This window comes from Megalobrama amblycephala, linkage group LG18 (assembly GCF_018812025.1).
Source record: "Megalobrama amblycephala isolate DHTTF-2021 linkage group LG18, ASM1881202v1, whole genome shotgun sequence".
NCBI lineage: Eukaryota > Metazoa > Chordata > Actinopteri > Cypriniformes > Xenocyprididae > Megalobrama > Megalobrama amblycephala.
The window spans coordinates 20,598,500-20,620,665 of NC_063061.1; the positions used below are offsets into that span (position 1 = coordinate 20,598,500).

At 39.7% G+C, this 22,166-nt stretch overlaps 1 protein-coding gene across 2 annotated transcripts in view; it reads right to left on the reverse strand.

Moving 5' to 3' along the window:
- mmp17a (matrix metallopeptidase 17a) overlaps nucleotides 1-14,831 on the reverse strand; it is a 140,271-nt gene extending 125,440 nt beyond the window's left edge. For both annotated transcript variants that reach the window (XM_048166210.1, XM_048166209.1), the window contains exon 1: nucleotides 14,637-14,831. In XM_048166210.1, coding sequence (XP_048022167.1) covers nucleotides 14,637-14,645 — 9 coding nt within the window. In that variant the 5' untranslated portion in view covers nucleotides 14,646-14,831. The remainder of the gene's footprint in view (nucleotides 1-14,636) is intronic.
- Nucleotides 14,832-22,166: the final 7,335 nt, after the last annotated feature.

Consider the following 22,166-nt stretch of genomic DNA (forward strand, 5'->3'; position numbering starts at 1 on the left):
ATCACTACTGTAGTAAACACTGAACATATTTAACCACTCACAAAAAAACAAACTCACTGCAACATCACGTAACACTAAAACAAGAGTAAACAAAAATCCGATTCACAGCAAAAGGGCATATTTTCAAATTATGAATTTGTCTTCTTAATTTCACAGACTTTTTAGCTTGTGGAATCTGAAAGCTTAGCCATCAAATTCAAGATATAAGATGAAATATAAAAGCTATTTGCTCTCTAAATTTAAAACTACCTCTACAATTAAAGCAGTCTGGTAAATCAATAGGATCAGAGAAGAGGATCTGGCTCAAATCCAATGCGACTGAGGGCTATCAAGAGAGGATTGATAACTTGTCACAGTCATAAATGTCTCCCAAGAATTCAAAGAGTTTGTTGCCTTACAACAAAAATGGGACTATTCTCTGTGTAAACATGCTAACATTGGCCTGAGCCTGAAAATAAGTACGAAATCCAACCACAGTGTGGCTGACAATGGCTAACTGCATTCTTGCAGAACCACCAATGACTTCCATCTAAAACTTGGGCCATCATTTAAAAATGTAATAAAATGCATGGCTGAAATACATCGAGTGACTTGAGAATTGCCAATAATGCTGCCACAAATAATCACTACTCTCCCTTTGTGGCCAATATCCATCTATCCGTTACCAAAACTGATGTGCATTACTGGCACATCAGCTCTCTTTCAGAACCAGTTTAATAGCCTCTGTTCTCTCAGGACTGAAAGAGGCAATAAGCTCATGCCGATACTCACAGTCTGCCCATTATGTTTTGATTGCATTAGCAATTGAAATAGAAATAAAACACAAAAAAGTATATTGCTTAACACTGGAAAAGGCGATGATGACAGCAAATGCCATATTTCAAATGCATGTGCATATGTGCATGCGAGTGTCAAAGGAAGTTCTTTATGATACTATTTGAAATTAAATGTCTTTCTATTTTTTGTGTGCCTTTTCTAAACTGTTGGGGAAGAGGAGAATAATGCAGACAGGTCCTTGGAGACAAGTACAGGATGTCATTCACTGTCTTACAGCTTTGATACACATGCATGCAGTTTTACGTCAACACTTTTTTTTTTTTTTACCGGTAATGAAAAGCAATTGCTTTATAATGATGTCAATATTGAAATAGCATCTTATTGATGATTAAATGAGATGTAACAATTGCAACATTTTGCAAAACATTCTGTCTCTATCAGGCCTTGAAGTCTGCTCATGCCTTCAGGTACCTGAATCATTGGGGAAGTAGAGCACAAGGCATCAGTCCCATGATAGAGCGCTTAAATTGGGCCATTCTTTGAGCACTGAGGATAAGTCTTTATGCCCAGTCACTGCATCCTTTAAACTTTCCTCTTAAGGGAGCAATGATCCAAAATGCGTTCAAGTGTGGCGTGTAAGACAGAAGACAGTGATTGTCTCAAAGGCTGTCAGGTCTAAAGAGAGTTCCTAAGCATCTGGGGATTGTAGCCAAAAAAAAAAAAAAAACTTCACCAAAGGAGATTGAAACCACCTTTATTTAATGTGTGGTTTTTCTGCTACATTGATGCTAAACATTTATGCTACGACTCGTTTTCAATCTAACTAGAACCTAAGGGTTAGATTTCAAAGCCAAAGATAATTCACAAAACAACAAGTGTAGCCCTCTTGCGTTAATTAGGCACAGCAAACAACAAAAAAATCGAGCTATGAAAACATGGAGCTTTTGTTGTTTGAGTTGAAGGCTGAATGAAACTGGGCTTAATGAAATTATACTTTCTGTGAGATAAAAGTACAAGTTTGAGAGTTTGAAAACATTTTTGCTCATTTCAGACTCTTCAGATGAGTATGTGTGTTGGAGAGTAATATGCTGTTTTCTGGTCTTTTTATAGAGAGAACTGATCCATCTAAGCCTGGTTTAAAAAAGTCACAAGTGGCTACACATGCTTCATCCACAGAGCAAAATGCAATTTCCTTTCGGGAGATGTATAGGTTTAGAATGCGGTGAACAATGAGGCTGGTTTGTGGGACATCGGGCGCAGAGAGATGGCTGTAGAGTTTCCTTTGCTGAACGGCAGGGCAGCAAAGCCGCTCACAAGCTACTCTGTAAAAAGCATTAAACAATGGTCAGTCCCAGAGTCCCAATGCGTCGCAAAGCTTTTGTGAGGAAAGAAAAGCAGATCAATTTCTCTGCCTACTGGAGTCCATGCTGTCCAATGTGCCAACCTTTAGAAATAACCAAAAGTGGCTGAGCTGATGCCATGAAACATCTTTAGAAAAAAAAAACATCCAGAGTAGGAAGTCAGATACTGAGGTAACTGCAAAAATGAAAGACAATTAAAATGGCGCTTGAAAGTGCAGAATGTAGCAACGTTATTTATTTATTTTTTTTTTTGCATACTTTATCCACATCACAGGACAAAAACCACCTATACTTGACCCAAAGAGACCATCTGACTGACATGTAAAGGAACCAAACAGAATTAATTTTGCATTTACGTGTCATTTAGGGTTTATCTAAACAATTATACCACAATATTAATAATACAATATATTATTATATTTAATATTAATATAATAACAATCAGTCTGACTTTTTTCCAAGTAACATAAACAAACAGTTTGATATGAGATAAATACCATCTAAATTAAAAACTATTGTGTACCAGACAGCAACTGCAAGAGGACTTCATAAGTACTGTACAAAATAATTTTTTTAAACTAACATTTTTAAATTATATAATAACTTTAATTTAAATACGTATACATAAATTAATAAAATATATACTAGTGTTTTAATGAATATAAAATTATTTATAAATAAAAATATATGGCTTGCTTTCTTCTGTGAAAGAGGATAATTTTTTTTTGTTTTTTTTGGGGGGGGTATATTATAATATATATATTATTTATATATATTATTATTTTTTCAGTTTAACTTTAAAATAAAAACTAACAAACTTAACTATAAAATTTTTAAATTATATAATAACTTTAATTTAAATACGTATACATAAATTAATAAAATATATACTAGTGTTTTAATGAATATAAAATTATTTATAAATAAAAATATTTAATTATAAATTTATTTAAAAAAAACATTTTTTATTTAAAAAAATAAAATAGTAGAAAAATATCCATTTCATAATATTAGTATTCATTAAATTAAAACTAAACATTCAAATAACCATTTATTAATAATAGTATTAATTATAGTAAATGCTAAATATGCAAATATAATCATCTAATAATATTAGTTTTAATTATACAAAAAGCTAAATATGCATGATACGCATATATATATATATATATATATATATATATATATATATATATATATATATATATATATATATATATATATATATATGCCATTACATCACACTTGTGTTCACTCGATCAAATCACTACATCAAAGGCTCTGATCGTCCAGACTGTGAGACAGGTGTCAAGGTTCATGCCCCTCTGCTGTACGTGGCATATTCTTAGCTGCACTTAATTCCCCGTTCACACGCATCTACATGCACGCCTCTAAAAACGTCCGCAGCACATGCCAGAGAAACTTCTCTCTGAATGCACACACACCACAGGAAAGTCTTGGCTGGACCAAAGTTTCATGCATAGATCCGTCAGATGTATGTTCAGCCGGAAATACAAGCTACGTTTGAGGGGCAGATTCTAATTAAAAACGTGAGGCCTGTTAAACGACAGGCCCTTCCTGTGCTGATATGGCCTTGGCGGCCCCTCTGCAAGGGAACATTAATTTCAGCTTCACTCTGCTTCACTGGTTCCCCTCCATAACTTATGAACAGCTCCTGAAATGTCTCTCGTTGGCCTATCCGTTTGTAACTGTCACTAGGAGGGCACATTTCAAAACTGCCGTCACACAATAAAGCATTATGGATGGAACTTCGACTCAATGCCAGTAATACTGTGAAAACAAAAGCCTTTCTGGCTTCAATGTCACAGCACTTCTATTTCTCCTGTTATCTTTTGTGTTATCCTTCGCATTAACGCAAAAAGGATTATGCTGTTACAAACTCGATAGTCGATACAGGGTTGACTGGCAGGGTTGAGAGGCAGCGATGCTTATTAGCCCTGCCAGTCAGAGCAAAGTCCTGACCCTTAGTATTTATTTATTTATTTGAAGTAAGGCTCGGGCTTGAGAGGAAATATGAGAACAAAATGAAGGTTAGAGTCAATGTATGTATTCAGGGGGAGGTTTGCTTTGGGATGCTGGAGTAGTCTCCTGACAGGAATAAAATGATGTTAAAGGATTAGTTCAACCAAAAATGGAAATTCTGTCATCGTTTACTCACCCTCATGTCATTTCAAACCCATATGGCTTGCTTTCTTCTGTGAAAGAGGATAATTTTTTTTTTGGGGGGGGGGGGGGGGTATATTATAATATATATATTATTTATATATATTATTATTTTTGTAAAAAAAAATTAAAATGTTTCAATGAAACCTAAAAAAGTAAAAAATTGAAAATTTTCAGTTTAACTTTAAAATAAAAACTAACAAACTTAACTATAAAACATTTTCATGACTAATAAAAATGGTCACAAAGTAAATTTAATTTTGCAATTAAAAACTATGAATAAACATATAATTTTTGGTGAAAACAATAAAAGGTAGTTCCCAGAAGTCCCTATGACAGATGACATGGAGGGGTTGGACAATGAAACTGACACTTGGTTTTAGACCACAATAATTTGGTGTAGGGCCACCTTTTGTGGCCAATACAGCATCAATTTGTCTTGGGAATGACAGATACAAGTCCTTCACAGTGGCCAGAGGGATTTTGAGCCATTTCTCTTCTATAACTGTGGCCAGGTCACACAATGTGATGTTTGTGGTGCAAAACGTTTTCTGACTTGCTCTGCCAAAGTAGCCCAAAGTATCTCTTTAGATCTGGTGACTGTGCAACAGGAGCAGGCGAAGAGCTAGTACTAACAGGCAGGCAGACAGGCAGAGACTCTACGGAGGAACAGAAGGTAGGAGCATCAATGAGGGCGATGACGGGAGGAATGGCCAGATGTTGCAGAGCCAAAGCACAGTGAAGACAACAGCCCATGGCGGCATCGATGGAGGGAGGAAAGAAGGTGGAGGCGTGGCCGACGACATCCGTGGGATGACCGATAGAGACAGAGCCGATCTCAGGGGATCCCAACGCAATGACGGAGAGCCAATGGAATCGAGCGACACCGCTGGCACTGGAGGCCTAGTCGGAGGCACAGTGACGAGGGTCCGAGGTGAAACCAGAGCTCCCGAGGCCTGAGGCAGAGCCGGTGCAACTGAAGACCAAGGCAAAGCCGGGGGGAAGGAGGATCCCACTGCAGCCGAAGGGGTGGAGATCTGAAGCGCAGCGGGAGGCTCGCAAGTCCATGGCACAGGGGTGACGACTGACCAGTGTGGAGTTGGAGGGATGAGGGAATCCGTGGAGCCACGAGGGATGAGGGAATCCGTGGAGCCATAAGGCAAAGGGTCTCTGGTGGCGCCGAGGGTGGGAGGAGCCAAGGTGAAGCCGACAGGTCAGCGGGCTGAGGTGGAACGAGAGAATCAGAGGCCGGAGGCTGAGCCAAAGGATCCACTCATTTTGGCGAGGCTGGTGAGTGGTCCTGAGGCTTCACCTTACTGAGGGGTAACACAGGGCAGCAGAAAGGGCAGCAGGAGGACAGCTAAGGCAGGGCTGGAGAACTGGCAGTGCCAGATAGTGGAGGTGGGAGAGGGAGGTTGGGTGGGACCACTGTTAACAGATTACAGTGTATACAGGATGAAGATTTAGACTCTAGGCTGGCTAAAACCGGTGACGATGAAGAAAATTAACATACATCGGGTGGGGTAGGATGGGAGGCAGTATTACAGTGTCCCAGTTTATTAGCCAGCCTACATTTTGTCGGCTCAAACCCCTGGTAAGACTCACACTGTGGCTTCAGCTCCGGGGCCTTTGTGGGCATTTACATTACAGACTCTGTGCTTGCGACGGGTGGAAGCTCTCCGTCTGCGGGTGGATCTGCTGTTGTAGTCCGCGTGGTGAGGGGTGTCGATGGGCTGTGCTCTGGGTTTGGTTGCACAACGTCTGTGGGGTGTGGCTGGACGAGGCTGCTCTGAACGAGGCTGGATGAGGAATCCTCCGCTTCGCCCACTATGAAAGCGGATCCGTTCGTCCACAGCGCAAAGTTGATGTAACTACTCAGGGACTGGCAGGGATCACCGAGGGGCATGGCAAAGTGGAGATCTTCATCCAAACCACACCGAAATTCTCTCCATCAAACAGATGTCGTCGCAGGTGGCTAGATGGCACAACTCCTCCACATAATGCAGGAACAAAAACACTGTCGCTCCACTCAGAATTTTGTTGCCCCTCATAGGGGGCTTTAAGGCTTTAATAAAAAACTCAGAAGGTAAATCCAACAAATATAGACGGGAAACTCAACACATGTGCATTAATGAGAACGGACAACTGAGGAGTGAACAGACAGCAACTTAAGTACAAGCCAAATGAAAGAAATAATGATAAACACCTGTGATGATTTAATGAATTACCATGACAAATGATAAGTGGCGGCAAAACTGAACAAAGGAACACATGTGACTGAAAATAAACTAAAAGACTATGAAAAAGAAACTAAGAATGAGTGCCTGTGACAACTAGATTGTGCTGAGAAAGTTAATGCAGTTAAACATTTTTAAAAAATATACCAGTTGCATTAACTTTAACAACACTAAAATACTAAAATAAAATAGAAATTAAATTACATTTAAAAAAAAAAAAAAAGCTTTGAGAGGAAAAGACACATCTTGAGCCTAACTGCCCCAGTCTTTACAAATTCACCTCATACAGTCATACAGGTTTGGAATGACATCAGGATGAGCAAATAATGACATTTCATCTCACCAAGCAATAGTCTGTCTCATACATTAATGGAAACTACAAAGCAATAAGGTCAAAGGAGCAATATTATAGTGACATCCCAGACTCCACAGACACCCATAAAGTTAAGCGCTACAATATAATTAAAAAAATTAAACCATATAGATTCAGACAGACCATAATATGATCAGATAGTGTCTCCTCTTCACTAATGTCACAATTAAATTCACCCACAGTAATCCACTTAAGTGTGGCTGGTTTCTGTTGATCTGTCTTTGCAGGTCACGTAGCTCTATGTTTCCATACAAATCCCTCCATTTCATTTCCACGAATCCAGACTGAAATAAGAAAGCGGCATTTATGCATATGAGGCCTAACATATTTATAGTAGTGAAAGTCTTGGTCACGAGCACAAAAAGTGGGGTATAAAGAATCAAAGCACTTAGCAGTGTCTGTTTACAGAGCCACAGGAGGCCAAAACCTGCATTATGTGATTCCCCACTGAAAAGTTTTGAAGCCTTTTGAAGCCACTTTTCTCTCTACAGCAGCTGCAAAGGCATGATCAGATATGGCCCCTAACACATAATCAGGCTAAGCCCCTACGGTCCTTCTCTTCCGATGCTTTAAAATAAAAAAAATAAATAAATAAAAACATTTCAAACAAAAAGCCATGAGTCCAGATGAGTCCTAAAGGGAATATCCTCTCATATAAACACTTGAATACTATGAAACAAAACACAATGGGCAATTAAATCAAGTGGATACTGACCACTCCAGTTCCCCTTCTCTCAGGCGTCTACAGAGATGATGGATCGGCCATATGGACACTGATGTCCACGAGGGACGGTGAGAACATCTGAAATCCGACCGCGCATTTGTGCTCATTTGTGTATGAGTGAGAAAAAGATACTGAGAGGGAACGGGAGAGAAAGCTGACAGGGTGTAAGAGAAAAAGAAAATGAAAGGGCAAACATAACAGAAAACATTACTCGCACCGAAAATGATTACGTATCTAAGTGCCCTTCAGCGGAAATGTGGAAGCCAATTAGGAACATGGATACATCAGCTTCCCTATGTTAGGAAGATAAAGGAAAACTATTTTTGATATGGCAGCGCCCGAAGGTGAGCTCAATGCAATCTCATAGGGGAGATGCATGATTTCGAGATGTAGAACATGCCTCATCACATGCCCTAACAAAATGGCTCTCTCTGAGTGAAATGATACCACATCTTCCCCAGCTATCCGCCCCATAGAGTAAGGCACATTCATGCTTGTGCAGAGGCAAGAAAGACGAGAACTGATGAGGCCATTATTCTCCCTGATAAAGGGTGGGTGTATGCCACAGGACAAACACAATGGCACACTCCGCAGGTAAATTACTCTTCTCGCTGCATTGTAATCATGTTGCAATCACGTCGCGTATCAAAAACTGCAGTTCACTTGAGGGATCACTTTGCCCCCGTGATCAACTGGTTTACTTCAGTTTTTCTTTGTTTTATAAGCAGGTTTGGTGTCTTTTAACACCAGAGGTTTTGCAAAGAGTGGTCAACATAAGTGGACTATTATTCAAGTCTGAGATCTTCATCAGACTGTGTCAAAACAGAGGGTTTCTACTGCAAAATCAGAACTAGACACTTTGAGGTTAAAATGTCAAGGATTCACCTATGGGACCTCAGCAACGACGTCTCTCTTACTTCATTTTTACTCCGCATACAAAACCCAGACCAGCTCGTATAAAATGCAAAGGCAATAAAGGCAATGCAGTCTCATTGCCTTGGGAAATAAAACAAGAGCATATGTATTTCATGAAGGTTTTGTGCCATTTGAGCTTGACCTGATTGCCTCTGTGCAGTCAAGATCTCTCTTCGTACATTTCTAAGCAGATGCTTACTTACAGAAACGACTTGCACAAATTACAGTACAGGTAGCTGATCATACAAAATGAATGAGTGGTAGTATATTCATCATGGTCACATGGTGTTTTATGCACATTAATATTGTAAAGACCTCACAATGTATGCAAACTCTTCTCTTGCATTATCAGCACTCAAAAAAAAGTTTTCAAATCAGATTTTAAATATGATTTGGACTCAAAGTTTAAGACTTGTGACTCTTTGACAAGGTTTAGAGAGAGGGGGAAAACATGTACTGTAAATAAATTAGGGATGCATGATACTCTACCGTTCAAAAGTTTGGGATCATTAACTTTTTTTTAAATAATTTTTTTTTATTCAGCAAGGACACATTCACTTGATCAAAACTTTAAGTAAAGACATTTCTGTCAGGACCACTATCATCAAAGATGATTGACAATTGTGCCCCGTTTATACTAATGCATTTTTGTTTTAAAACACTCACAAGTTTTGCTACGGTTACACCTGTCATTTACACTACTCCGGCATTTTCAAATCTCGAAAATGGAGACTTTTGAAAACGCTGCAGACCCTGTTTTAGTTTGAAAATGCCGGGGTTGTGTTTCAGTATAAATGGACCAAAATGGAGACTTTTGAAAATGATGGCGTGGCTGCCCACGTTCGCTCTGCGTATCCTTGAAGACCATGTAGACCAGGGGTCTCCAAACTCGGTCCTGGAGGGCCATTGTCCTGCAGAGTTTAGCTCCAACCCCAATTAAACTCACCTGAACCAGCTTATCAAGGTTTAATTAGGCATACTAGAAACTTCCAGGCAGGTGTGTTGAGGCAAGTTGGAGCTAAACTCTGCAGGACAGTGGCACTCCAGGACCGAGTTTGGAGACCCCTGATGTAGACAATAACATGGAGACTGAACTGCAATCTTTGCTGGCTTTGTTGTAATTTTTAGCAGCCATTGTGCAGTTAAACGCAGCATTTTTTGAGACAGCAGCTGCCTACATGCGCAAGAAGCAACTGTTTACACTTGTATGCGGATGCCCAGTGTGCATAAACAGTCATGTGACATGCGTTTTCGGCCATGTAGTGTAGACGGAAATCGTTTCTGAAACGCTGTGGAAATGCCAGTGTAGATGAGGATCAGCATTTTAAAATGAAAACGCACTAGTGTAAACTGGGCCTTAGCAAACAGTTTGGATTGGCGGTATGGTTCCGATCTGGGCAAGAACTCCCTGCGCATCCATGCAGCCTAGCATAGATAAGAGCAGGGAGAGCAGCGATAACCCCTCCAAGGGTAAAACGAACAGAACCAACATAAATGTATTTTAGATATCATTAATGTTAAATAATTTAAATGTACACATAATTTGAGAATTAGTCTGATTCAAGGGGGAATCAGAAGGCCAAATCCTGACTGCTCAAGAGGAGGAGCTGGGGATGGAGGAGGGTATTTAGCTCCTGAGCAACGTGATAGCTGATGGTAATACTGAAGAACTTATATATGAATGCTGTGATAGGCATTGCATTCCTATAGGCTGCAAGTTGATCCTACACAATTTAGATTGCAGCGCTTCCAGGTTCTAAGTAGGGATGAGTATTTCAAGCAAAAATAATATTCGAAGATCGCTGGGAATTATTTGATTATTATTCAAAAATTCCCTGCATGCACACACAAACTATCCTAATTATGCTGAAACATATTAATAAGTGAAAGTAAAATCCGCACAGCCATTCATAACGGTGCGAAACAGAGCGAGCGTTTTCCATTACTTCCTACGTTGAGCTTCCATTAGAATAAACTGAAAACGCTTGCTCTCCGCCAGTGGACACGCACCATGAATGACCAAGGGGATTTTACTTTCACTTTCAAATTAGCGTCAATTCGGGAGCGGTGACAAGTGCTGATACTGGTGTTGTTCCTGAACACCGGCAACACCGACTATCGCAGCAAGCCTACCTCAAGCCATATTGTGTTCTACTGTTGTCTAAGAGTTGATTGACAGCTTTTTAGGAGTGTTATTGGCAGTGCACGCCACCCTCTGGTTACACGAACGTGTCACCATTGAAAACATGAGGATTTTTTTAAGACGACAATCGCACAACCTATTCAATATTCTATCATTTAATCAACTAAACGAATATTCGGAAATCGTGACACATCCCTAGTTCTAAGTCAGAACACCGACTCATTATTGGCCGGCTCCTGCGTCAGCATCACACACGTGTCATGCTGCTCACGTGTACAGCGTCGGCCAATACTAAGCCGGCATTCGGAAATAGACCCTGGAAGTGCTGCAACATAAACTGCGTAGGAAAAGGGGAGAGACAAATTTGTTGAATAAAGTCATGATTTTTGTTTTGTTTTTGCGCACAAAAAGTATTCTCGTCACTTCATAACATTAAGGTTAAACCACTGTAGTCACGTGGACTATTTTAACAATGTCTTTAATACCTTTCTGGTCCTCAAAAGGTGCAATGATATTGCTGCCTATGTGTGGTTCAGAAACACTCAGATTTCATCAAAAATATCTTAATTTATGTTTCGAAGATGAACGAAGGTCTTTCGGGTTTGGGACGACATGAGGGTGAGTACTTAAAAGAGAGAAATTTCATTTTTGGGTGAACTAACCCTTTAAGTCAAGTCTCAAAACACTTCAAAAACTTGAGACTCTACATCATTCTGTGGTCTCAGGACTGAATGTTAGCAAAAGCCACAAGACAACAAGCCCACATTAAGTATGCCATTTGGAACAGGGCATCCCTTCATCCATGCGCTGCACTGCATACTCCAAAGTGGGAGACATGTAAGAAATGGTATTACTTTTTAAAAGTCTTCCTCATCCAGTCATCCTATTACAGTGAGAATGAAAAGAGCCAATGAAATCTCATGGGTCACCTTCTCCAGTGAGTATCTGCCTGTAGGGCTTTGAAAGAAGGTGCAACAAAGCTTGAGGCACTCGTTCCCTCTCTCCGAGTTCAATCAGTTTGAACATGCAGCGCTGAAGAGAGCGAAATCAGAGCACAGCAGCTCGAGCTCAAGAATGTGATCGAATCCTGTTAAATGCTCTTTTCTCTCATTACACAAGAAACACAAAGAGTACAAGATTGAAAACATCCTCTCAGGACGCTGTGGGAAGTTAATGACAAACAAAGAAATCAAAAGAAAAGCGAGTAGATATTCCACCTCGCTGTGAATCTGCGCACCCTGTGGAGGCAAGTGCCTGTTCGTATTCATAAGAGGATAATTAGACAGGCGCACACTGAAACTGATTTGTTTTGATTGGGATTTTTTTTTTTTTTTTTTTTTTTGCAGGGTGACCAGACGGCTTGTTCCACAGGTGTCTAGAGCCTCACATTTTCCCCTCTCATGTTGCATGGTCCACTGCTGCAAGGTCATAAGTTAAAATGACATTTAGCAGCGTGCTGGGCACACTGGGTAGGAGAATTTATGAGTATGGAGTTTGGTGGGGGGCATTTGATTGAGTCCTCAATCTAGTGAGGTGGGCAGTGCCAGCAGCCATCATTAACCTTCACTTTTGCAGACGTCCATGTTTAAAGGGACAGTTCACCCAATAACATTCCTTTTATAATAGTCTATGAGAAAACTAATGGTTTGCTGGACAAACTAGGATAGTTTTCTAAAACAACTATTAAGCTAGAACTAATCATATATATAATTGATTATAATCCGTTGTAATTAATTCACAATATATGTGCATAATTCCCTCTTGGGTCAACATATATCATAATTAATCATAAGGCTTTATGATTTATTATACATATATATTTCACCCATGATTTGCAGACATCCCAACCTGCAAAAAGTCATTTCAGGGAGGTAAAATATATACATTTTAAGATATTTTAATCACAGATGAAATGGCTGTATTGGCCTTTGGACGGTTAAACCGAATGACCTTTTGACACTTCAGAATCTTTAAAATACATTTATATGTAGAAAAATATAATTAAAACCTTCTGGATTCAATAAAGGAGATCACGTTGTACTACCTTACATACTTTGGATGTCATATCTTTGTTTTTTTATTATTGTTAAGGCCTTTGGGCAAACAAAAAAAAAAATGACTGGTCACGTCATTGACCCATTTACAGTACAATTGCATAATACAAATAGCCTATAATTTAAAAAAATAAATAAATAAAATATATGTATATATATATATATATATAGCAATAATGATTATTAATGTTGACTGATAGATCACACAAAGAACGTTTTTGTGGAGAAATGCACGTCTTATTCATGCCATTCATTCACAAGCTCAACATAAACATGTTTGACTGGTTATAATGGTCAGTGCTGCAAATGCGTAAAACCTTTCATTCATTTTCACATTTTACTTCAAAAGCGACAGCCGTAATAGATTTAGCAAAATTGTGCAGGTGCATTTTTTGTCCCTTAGCCTGAATTTGAGGGGCATTTTTGCTCCAAACAAAGCCCCATTATTTTCTGACCCTGGGGTGAATAAATTACAGAATTTCATTTTTGGGTGAACTGTCCCTTTAAATGGATGTGAGGTAGTTCAGCCAGCTGGGCAGGTCTGTTGACATTGTACAGCCAGAGTCCTTGAGCTGTATGATAAGACTAATATACAAGTCTATAATTTCTCAACAAAATCTCTCTCTTCAAGATTAGCACTGAACAAATTATGCTTTCTGGACAGGGACAAGCTACAGACGAATAGCACTTCTAAAAACAAGACAGAGGAGAGAGGAAATAGAGCACTTAGAGGAGAGCTACTTCATCCATCGGCTAAAATAACAATGTTTCAGGTGTTTATAAAAATGAGAGGAAAGTCTCAGCACCAGGAATGGATTTACAAGGATTTGTGAAGCCTCCCCACTTAAATCAACCTTTTATGAGTTGAAGGACCTTGGGGACACACTTTCTCAAATACAATGCCAAGGGTGAGAATCAAGGCTTCATTTGTGCTTTTTTTTTTTTTTTCTTTTTTTAAATATTCTCTAATTGATGCATCAAACCAAAGTCATTGATATAATATGAGGTCGAGGTATAAAGCATCGGAATAAAGCAGTTAAACATTTCCCAAGATTCCTGCTCTAGTCAAGCCCCTTGATCCCACAGACTATTTGACTTGCAAATGTCCACTGAAACATTTCAGTCAATGGCTTTGATAAAATATTCCCTTTATTCTCCCTCGACCCCACAAACCACTGTCTTAACACCACAAAAGACAAGCTGGCTTGACTTAGCAAGTTACGGGGAGCCTTTAAGATGGTCTCAAGAAAGAAACTGAGATGGTACTAAAGGCAAAGAGACTGTTGTATCAAACCAGTTAATACTCAAGGGACATTATTAACAGCTGCAGTGCATCTCAGGTTTTCAGAAAACCCACCATAATGTAGAAAGATAGGGATGGGCATATTTATTTTTTAATAATTGAACAGTCAATGAACTACATACACTTTAGCCAGCAGTGCTGAATCCTAACGAGCCACATATATGCACACATTAGGCCTAGGGCCTACATAATATTATAAATACTATATTACATAATCCCCCGGTTTCACAGACAAGGCTTAAGCTAGTAAATGCACGTTTGAGCTGTTTAAACTTACACTGACATGTCTTAAAATATGTCAGTGTCATTGTTTTGTCTCAAAATGCACACAAGTAATAGTTTTTCTTTTTTCTAGTGAACATTCATAAAAGCTACTTAAATGCTCTAATTGAACTAAGGCCAAATCCTGGTTTAGGCTAAGCCCTGTCTGTGAAACCGGGCCAACAAGTTATATATTGTGCCTTACGGCATTCTACGTGGTCCAGTCAGTTTTGGTTCAAAACACCTGATGCCAAAACTGATATTTCAGAAATTGTACAGCGAAATCTCGCCAAGTGGTACTCACTGCAGTCATATGACATCCAGCTCCTCTGCGTGCGAGTCTTTGCCGCGCTACATTCCGCTTTACCTGGACCTTTCGCCTATGGCAAGCCAATTCCGCCAACGCCGCGATGACATCATTTTTGTCGCGCGCACCCAAACGAACTTGCGGACGCGTCGAGAGGGTATGCACGTGACGTCACCGTCGACCGTTACAACTGCGGTCACGCCCGCTATAAGTGGCAAAAGACTGAGTGGCAGGATTGGTTTTCAGCGTGAATGCCGCGAAAAACACACAAAACACATCCAAAACGGAAAAGAGCTTTGTGATTGACTGTACAAATAGCTTTGACACAAGACTGCCGACAGCTACAAAAAAAAAAGAAGCAAATAGATCACTGCAATGGACTATATGCACGGGTTACTTCCTGGTTGTCGTTAAGCCAGCTCGGGCACTTCCGGTGAACTGTTAGCTGTTCATTCTGTAGTCGTTGTACATCGACACAAAACCATCTATGGTTGACTTTTTAATGTTGTATTTATATTTTAATGCAGTTATTACATTTACCTAATTTGCCAATAAACCAGTTTTATTGATTGCAATAAAGACGAAGCTATTGGGACTGTTTAAAAATGCCGTGTCTGTAATTAGACACACACACACACATTTTTCCCCCAGCATGTTTTTTTTTTAAATGTTCCCCTTTAAATGTTTTTAATGTGATGACCACAAACATAATTTGTTCATCCTTCTGAGATTGTCCCCATTGTAAAACCGAAAGTTTAAAAATGTAGGGAAATTAACATTTGATAAAAAACACTTATTTAAAAATAAAAAAGACAGTAATTAGCACTTTAACCAGCAGGTGGCGGCAAAGTAGCATTTATTTGCGCACATATCAGCCATTTCCTCTAAACGTTTTTCACTTCGTTTTTGACTAAATATTAAACATTATAAAATAACTAGGTTTGAAAAAACATTTTGTCAATGTGAAGTATGAAATACTCACAAAATCTTATGAAAAACAATAACTTTTATTGTGAATTAATTACACAGAAAGCGAGCACCTCTGTAATCGCGCTCTCCCTTTGTAATCACAGCAGATGTCAGTCAGTGCAGCGCAAGATCACGGATTTCAGCACACTTGTGAAAACACACATTTTATTCAATTAATCTAACTAAAGTGAACAATAAATATTTCCTTTTTGAAGTTTTTTTTCACATAAAAGTGTGAAAAGTAATGGTCGAATTGAATTTAGCCGAGGAGGAACACTGAGGTACGTCTTTATTTATTTATTTTCTAAGCTGTCTTACGTTTGAATAACTAAATTAATGCTATGCCTGACTATTTAAGTGACTATAATGTTATAAAGCGATAAGAATACTTTTTTGTGCACAAAAACAAAACAAAAATAGCTTTATTCAACAATTTTTCTTCTTCCCTGTCAGCCTTCTACGCCATCTCAGTATTGGCCGAAGTTCATATGAGCAGGCCAATACAGAGTCGGCGTTCAGAACACGGAAGCTTTGCACTGCGTTCACATGAATGAAATAGCTCAGGAAAAACACTTTTTACTTAATAATACATGAGTACTATTGTTGTTTTCAATGATGTGCAACACATGTTAACAGGCCCGGTACTAGGCTTGCTTGACTGGGGGGGCAATCACAAATTTTGGTAGGGCAGCATTTTCTAGGCTAATATTCATAGCTAACTTTTTGTTTTTTTGATTCATCAAGAATCGTCTTGTGGCTAACAAATTATAGGCTATAGCCTAATTTGTACTGGCTATGTAGGCCATGTGAATTATTTATGGACATAATAAGGGGCGGAGCCAGACATTGTAAACATTCGGGGCTTAACCGAAATCTATATTTGTCCAATGACATTTTAAGAAATTTTTGTGTATTTTAAGGTTAAATGCATCAGTCTGGTGCACTTTGGAAGCTCAAAACTGAGAGCTTCAACCCATGTACAGAGTGCAAATGGAACAAAGAAACAGCATTGACTTGTACCTGATCATGAAAGAGGGCTCAAACATCTTTTTATTTGTGATATAGAGTCTCAGTCTACATTGTATTTTCGGATGCACACTTCTCTTTAAAACACGCAGCACAGAAACCTCAAACCTGAAAGATTCAGGGCTTTTGGAAAAACATTTGGGGTTCCAGCCCCCTTAGCCCACCCCTAGCGCCGCCCCTGGATATAATGTTCAAATTATTCATTGTTAACGAAATTACTGAGGAAATGTTCGCTGACAGCTATCTCAGCATGCAGAAAATATGTTCGGCTGATGCAGATGTGATCCTCATTGTGATATTTTTTTTAGGCTACTTGCTTGAAGATTAGGTGTACACTTGTTTTCGACGTGTTTTCTGATTAATGTTCGTTACTTCCCAGTTCGCATGTTTTTGGATTTTAAGTCCATTTTTGTGAGATTAAATATCATTATAAGCATAATATTCACTTTTTTTTCTGTGATTAAAGTGGCCGATCCTTATTCAATAGATAAGACGTTTTTAATGTTTATGTAGGCTTATTCATTTTTACTGTTGGCTGCACATTTTTGGGGGGGCACAAGGAAATTCTGGGGGGGCAATGCCCCCCTAGCCCCCCCCAGACCCGGCCCTGCATGTTAACATCTCAAAAAATGTTTTAGGGTTTCATGACCCTTAAACCAAATTCCCTGAATGCGTCCAAATATGCAATTAATTGAAATAATTAGTTCACCTGCCGACTCGTTTGTCAGATTCATAAACGACCACCTATATCAGCTTGCACACACCCGATTTAAGTTTTTTACTCTTAATATGGAATGTAGGCTAAATGTATAAATGTGATAATGAAAACTTGATATACTGATTATGAATTTTAACAGTCATGACTAATAATCGGCCTTCCCTAAGAAGTCATCTCAGAACGATCGCTTGAGACTGAAAACAAGCTTATTACTCTTTAAATCAAGTAGGCTACTGTACGTTTATAGAGATTTTTAATAATTCAATGCATCTACGTTAACACAAAAAGTTAATCGTAATTGAAGACAAATAACATGTTATAGGCATGCTTTATTCACTCAATAAGTAGGCTATGTGTGGGGGAAAAAGCAATGTATTATGACAAACAATGTAATAATAAAACTACATTAAAATGTAACCTTATACTGGAAGTCGGTGATATCATCTCACAAATCTCACATCTGCAGGATAAATCTGCAGCTAGAGTGATCACATGGTATCGCCACAGGAGAGATAATGCAACCCATTTCCTGAGGCTGTGTGGGATAGAATTGATACTTGAAGGACAAGTGTGAGACTTAAGACAGTCTGCAGCACTTTAATCAGGACACCTTGAATATGATAACAAACAGTAGACACTGATGAGGACTAACAGTGGCACTGGATTAAACGAACACTGAATACATAGGGATTTGGCCGGTCATGCTAATGAATCCATTTCACTCTTTATATGTCATACATTTGATTTGGGTTATAAAAGAAGCACATTGAGAAACTGCCATATCTGCGCATCACAAATTCCTCCTACTTTTGTAGGAAGGCATATAGGGAGAGAAAACCTCTCCATTATTACCACATTAAAGTCTTTAGTTTTAACAGTAACATGGCACCTACATCACATAAAATGATGCCTTTGAGGATTAGGTTTTTCATGCATATTCTTCTTTTCAGCTCAGAAAATATTCTCTGCACTTTCAAAAAGGCCTTTCTATTTCATAATATTCAGGATATATCACAGCTGGCTGAGATTTTTTTTTCCCTTGTGGGAAATTCAGCAAAGCTGCTAAAGGAGTTCAGGCCACAACTTTGAAAAGCGCAACAACCCTCTGCTGAATAACCACATCAAGAGAATCAAACACATGCTTCTGGATTTTTTAATTTTACATACTCCATTGGGTCCAGCTTGGATTTCCAACGTGTCGCTACACAGCTCCTTTCATTTTAGCAGGGTTTCCACTGCGGTGGGAAGGGAAGGGACATAAAACTTCAGAACAAGCCATGAAACGTCATTCTCAACCCAAGTTTATTTGGATTTTTATGGTAAATGTTGCATGTATTTTTCTTTAAATGCACAAAAAAGTGACAAATCACACCAAGATCAATTTACAAACCAACAAACCTTCTTCCTACAGAAGGCTGTTCTTTTCAGCATTTCATTGCCCGTGGCTGGAACAGATTGAAGTCAATAGTTTTCAAATCTCATAAAGCTAACAAATCACCTTATCGGCCTCTTCATTCAGCCCTGTGAGTGACTTTTTGGATACCACACAGCCATTTTATTTGTCATCCACAAAAACTCTGACAGCTTGAGTGGGCGAAACCTTGAATGCAGCCCTTGGGAATCAAATCAATGATGTTATGAGGTGTATTTAATTGCATATAAATCTAATATTTAATGCTATACGAGGCAATCCAGTTATTAGGGGGAATATTGCAGCCATTACAAGCATGGAATGAGTGAAGCCTTGGCCAAAAATGAGATATGTGTTTACTCGCAATGGCTGAGCAGATTGCTGGTGTGTAATGATGAACAGAGGCTCTCGGGCGAGAAAGAAAAAAGATGTCCTGGCCTGCATGGAGCCTCACGTTCGACCCATCTTCTGTCTACCGGCTCTGACAACAGGTCAATGTCGACGGCAAAAACAACCCTCCAGAGATGGAGTCTTCAGTTTCAATTCAGTTAATACGGTTCCATTTTATGATTATAATTAGTTAATTGCCTATAAAGACTTGGCCTGAAAATTGACCTGAACAACCGTGTCACACTGAAATATTGTACTCCAGCAAAGAGCGACAAACGAAATGGGAGCTCTAGCAAAGCCTTTCATTTCCAAAACTCAGTATGTAGTGATAAGAGCAAGTGAATTCGATAAAAGTGGGATAAACATTATAATGTAAAACTAGAAGGGACAACAGCCATCACTGACAGGTGAAGTGAATAATACTGATTATCTCTTCATCACGGCACCTTTTAGTGGGAGGGATATATTAGGCAGCAAGTGAACATTTTGTCCTCAAAGTTGATGTGTTCGGAGCAGGAATAATGGGAAAGCGCAAGGATTTGAGCGAGTTTGACAAGGGCCAAATTGTGATGGCTAGACGACTGGGTCAGAGCATCTTTAAAACTGAGAGCTGGACTGGGCCGTAGAAGGTCCTTAACCCATCAGCAGGACCGGTATCTGCTCCTTTGTGCAAGGAGGAACAGGATGAGCACTGCCAGAGCCCTACAAAATGACCTCCACTGGTGTGAATGTCTCTGACCAAACAATCAGAAACAGACTTCATGAGGGTGACTCAAGGGCCCGACGTCCTCTAGCGGGCCCTGTGCTCACTGCCCGGCACTGTGGAGCTCGATTAGCATTTGCCATTGAACACCAGAATTGGCAGGTCCACCACTGGTGCCCTGGACTTTTCAGATGAGAGCAGGTTCACCCTGAGCACATGACAGATGTGAAATAGTCTGGAGAAGCTGTGGAGAATGTTATGCTGCCTGTAACATCGTTCAGCATGACCGGTTTGGTGGTGGGTCAGTGATGGTCTGGGGAGGCATATCCATGGAGGGACACACAGACCTCTACAGGTTAGACAATGGCACCCTGACTGCCATTAGGCATCGGGATGAAATCCTTGGACCCATTGTCAGACCCTACGCTGGTGCAGTGGGTCCTGGGTTCCTCCTGGTGCACGACAATGCCCTGCCTCACGTGGCGAGAGTATGCAGGCAGTTCCTGGAGAATGAAGGAATTGATACCATTGAATGGCCCCCACGCAGGCACCTCAGGGACATTATGTTTCGGTCCATCCGACATTGGAAGGTTGCACCTCAGACTGTCCAGAGTTTAGCTCCAACCCTGAAAAAAACCTTCAGCTGCCTATAGCCTTAGTAATCCTGAAGAGCTTGATTAGCTTGTTCAGGTGTGTTTGATTAAGGTTGGAGCTAAACTCAGCAGGACAGCGACTCTCTAGGACCGAACTTGCCTACCCCTGGTCCAGGAGCTCAGTGATGCCCTGGTCCAGATCTGGGAGGAAATACCCCAGGACACCATCCTTCATCTCATTAGGAGCGTGCCCTGACATTGTCAGGCATGCATACAAGCACATGGGGGCCATACAAACTCCAGAGTACCATTTTGATTTGCTGCAATGAAATTTCAGCAAAATGGACTAGCCTGACTATGGACTAATGGACTATTTTTCACTTTTATTTTCAGGTTGTCTTTGAATTCAGTCCTCTGTAGGTTGATAATTTTCATTTCCATCAAATGATGTGGCTTCCTTTCGTTCCTAACACATTACCCTGTCTATAACAGTATAGATATCCAGCATGATATTTTTCCCCTTCGAGATCTGATGTTTTTTCAAAGTGTTCCTTTAATTTATATATGTACATTTTTTGAGCATATATGTATATATTTGTTTTTGTGAATTGTGGGGACATTCCATAGTCGTAATGGTTTTTATACTGTACAAACTGTTTTTTTTCTATTGCCCTACACCAACCCTACACCTAAACCTACCCATCACAGGAAACTGCACATTTTTACTTTCTCACAAAAACTCATTCTGTATGATTTATAAGCCTTTTGAAAAATGGGGACATGGAGTAATGTCCTCATAAGTCACCCTCTCCTTGTAATACCCATTTCATACCCATGTCATTATACAAATTTGTGTCCTGATGTCACAAAAACACACGTGCACACACACACACACTCTGAGCAAAATAGCAAAAGTTTCAAACAACTGCATAATGAGAACTGCTACAATTCAAATGATACAAATGTACAAATGCAGGGTCTATTATTAAGTGTAGTTCAAAGCTGCCCTTTTCAAAAGCACATAGCATTACAATTATCATGATTTGTGCAATTACGGATCATTAAGCATCAATTTATAAACGAGAACATTCTTTTATATAATGCAAATCAAAAATGACTTGAGTAAATTAAGTGCCCTGATTAGACTGTGCAGTGTTAGCTGAACATACGGGACAGAGTGAACAATGAAATCCCAGATGATCAATAAAATGCACGCCAGATGGACATTTAACATTTATTCTTTGGCACAAAACATTTCCTCTGTGCCCTTTTTCCAAGAAAACACCACTTGAATTAAACTCAACATAATCTAAACATGGGAACGCGTTATGTTCTCCATGTCAAGAGAGTTTGGGAGTGTAAATATGGGTTTGGATGGGACGACCTGCTCCAGGGATCTTTTACCAGCCCATTTCGCTCTCTCAAAAGACCAAATGAGACTTGCCGCATCGCCTCTGCGGGCTGAACCGCCATGAGATTAAAGGCTCACTTAAAACGGACCATGATTCCCACCATTCGCTCTCTCTCCGGAGAGCACCACTCATATGGACCCTTCAGCAGAACATGGGACCTAATTATCATGCAGAGTGCATGCTGGGATGCAGTACATGCGCCGACAGTCGAAAGGCCAGAGCTCGCAGGTGCAGGAAATGAAAAACAGACGGAGCAGGAGGCGAACATGAAGAGATATCGCTAGTGGAAAGTAAGGCAACCACAC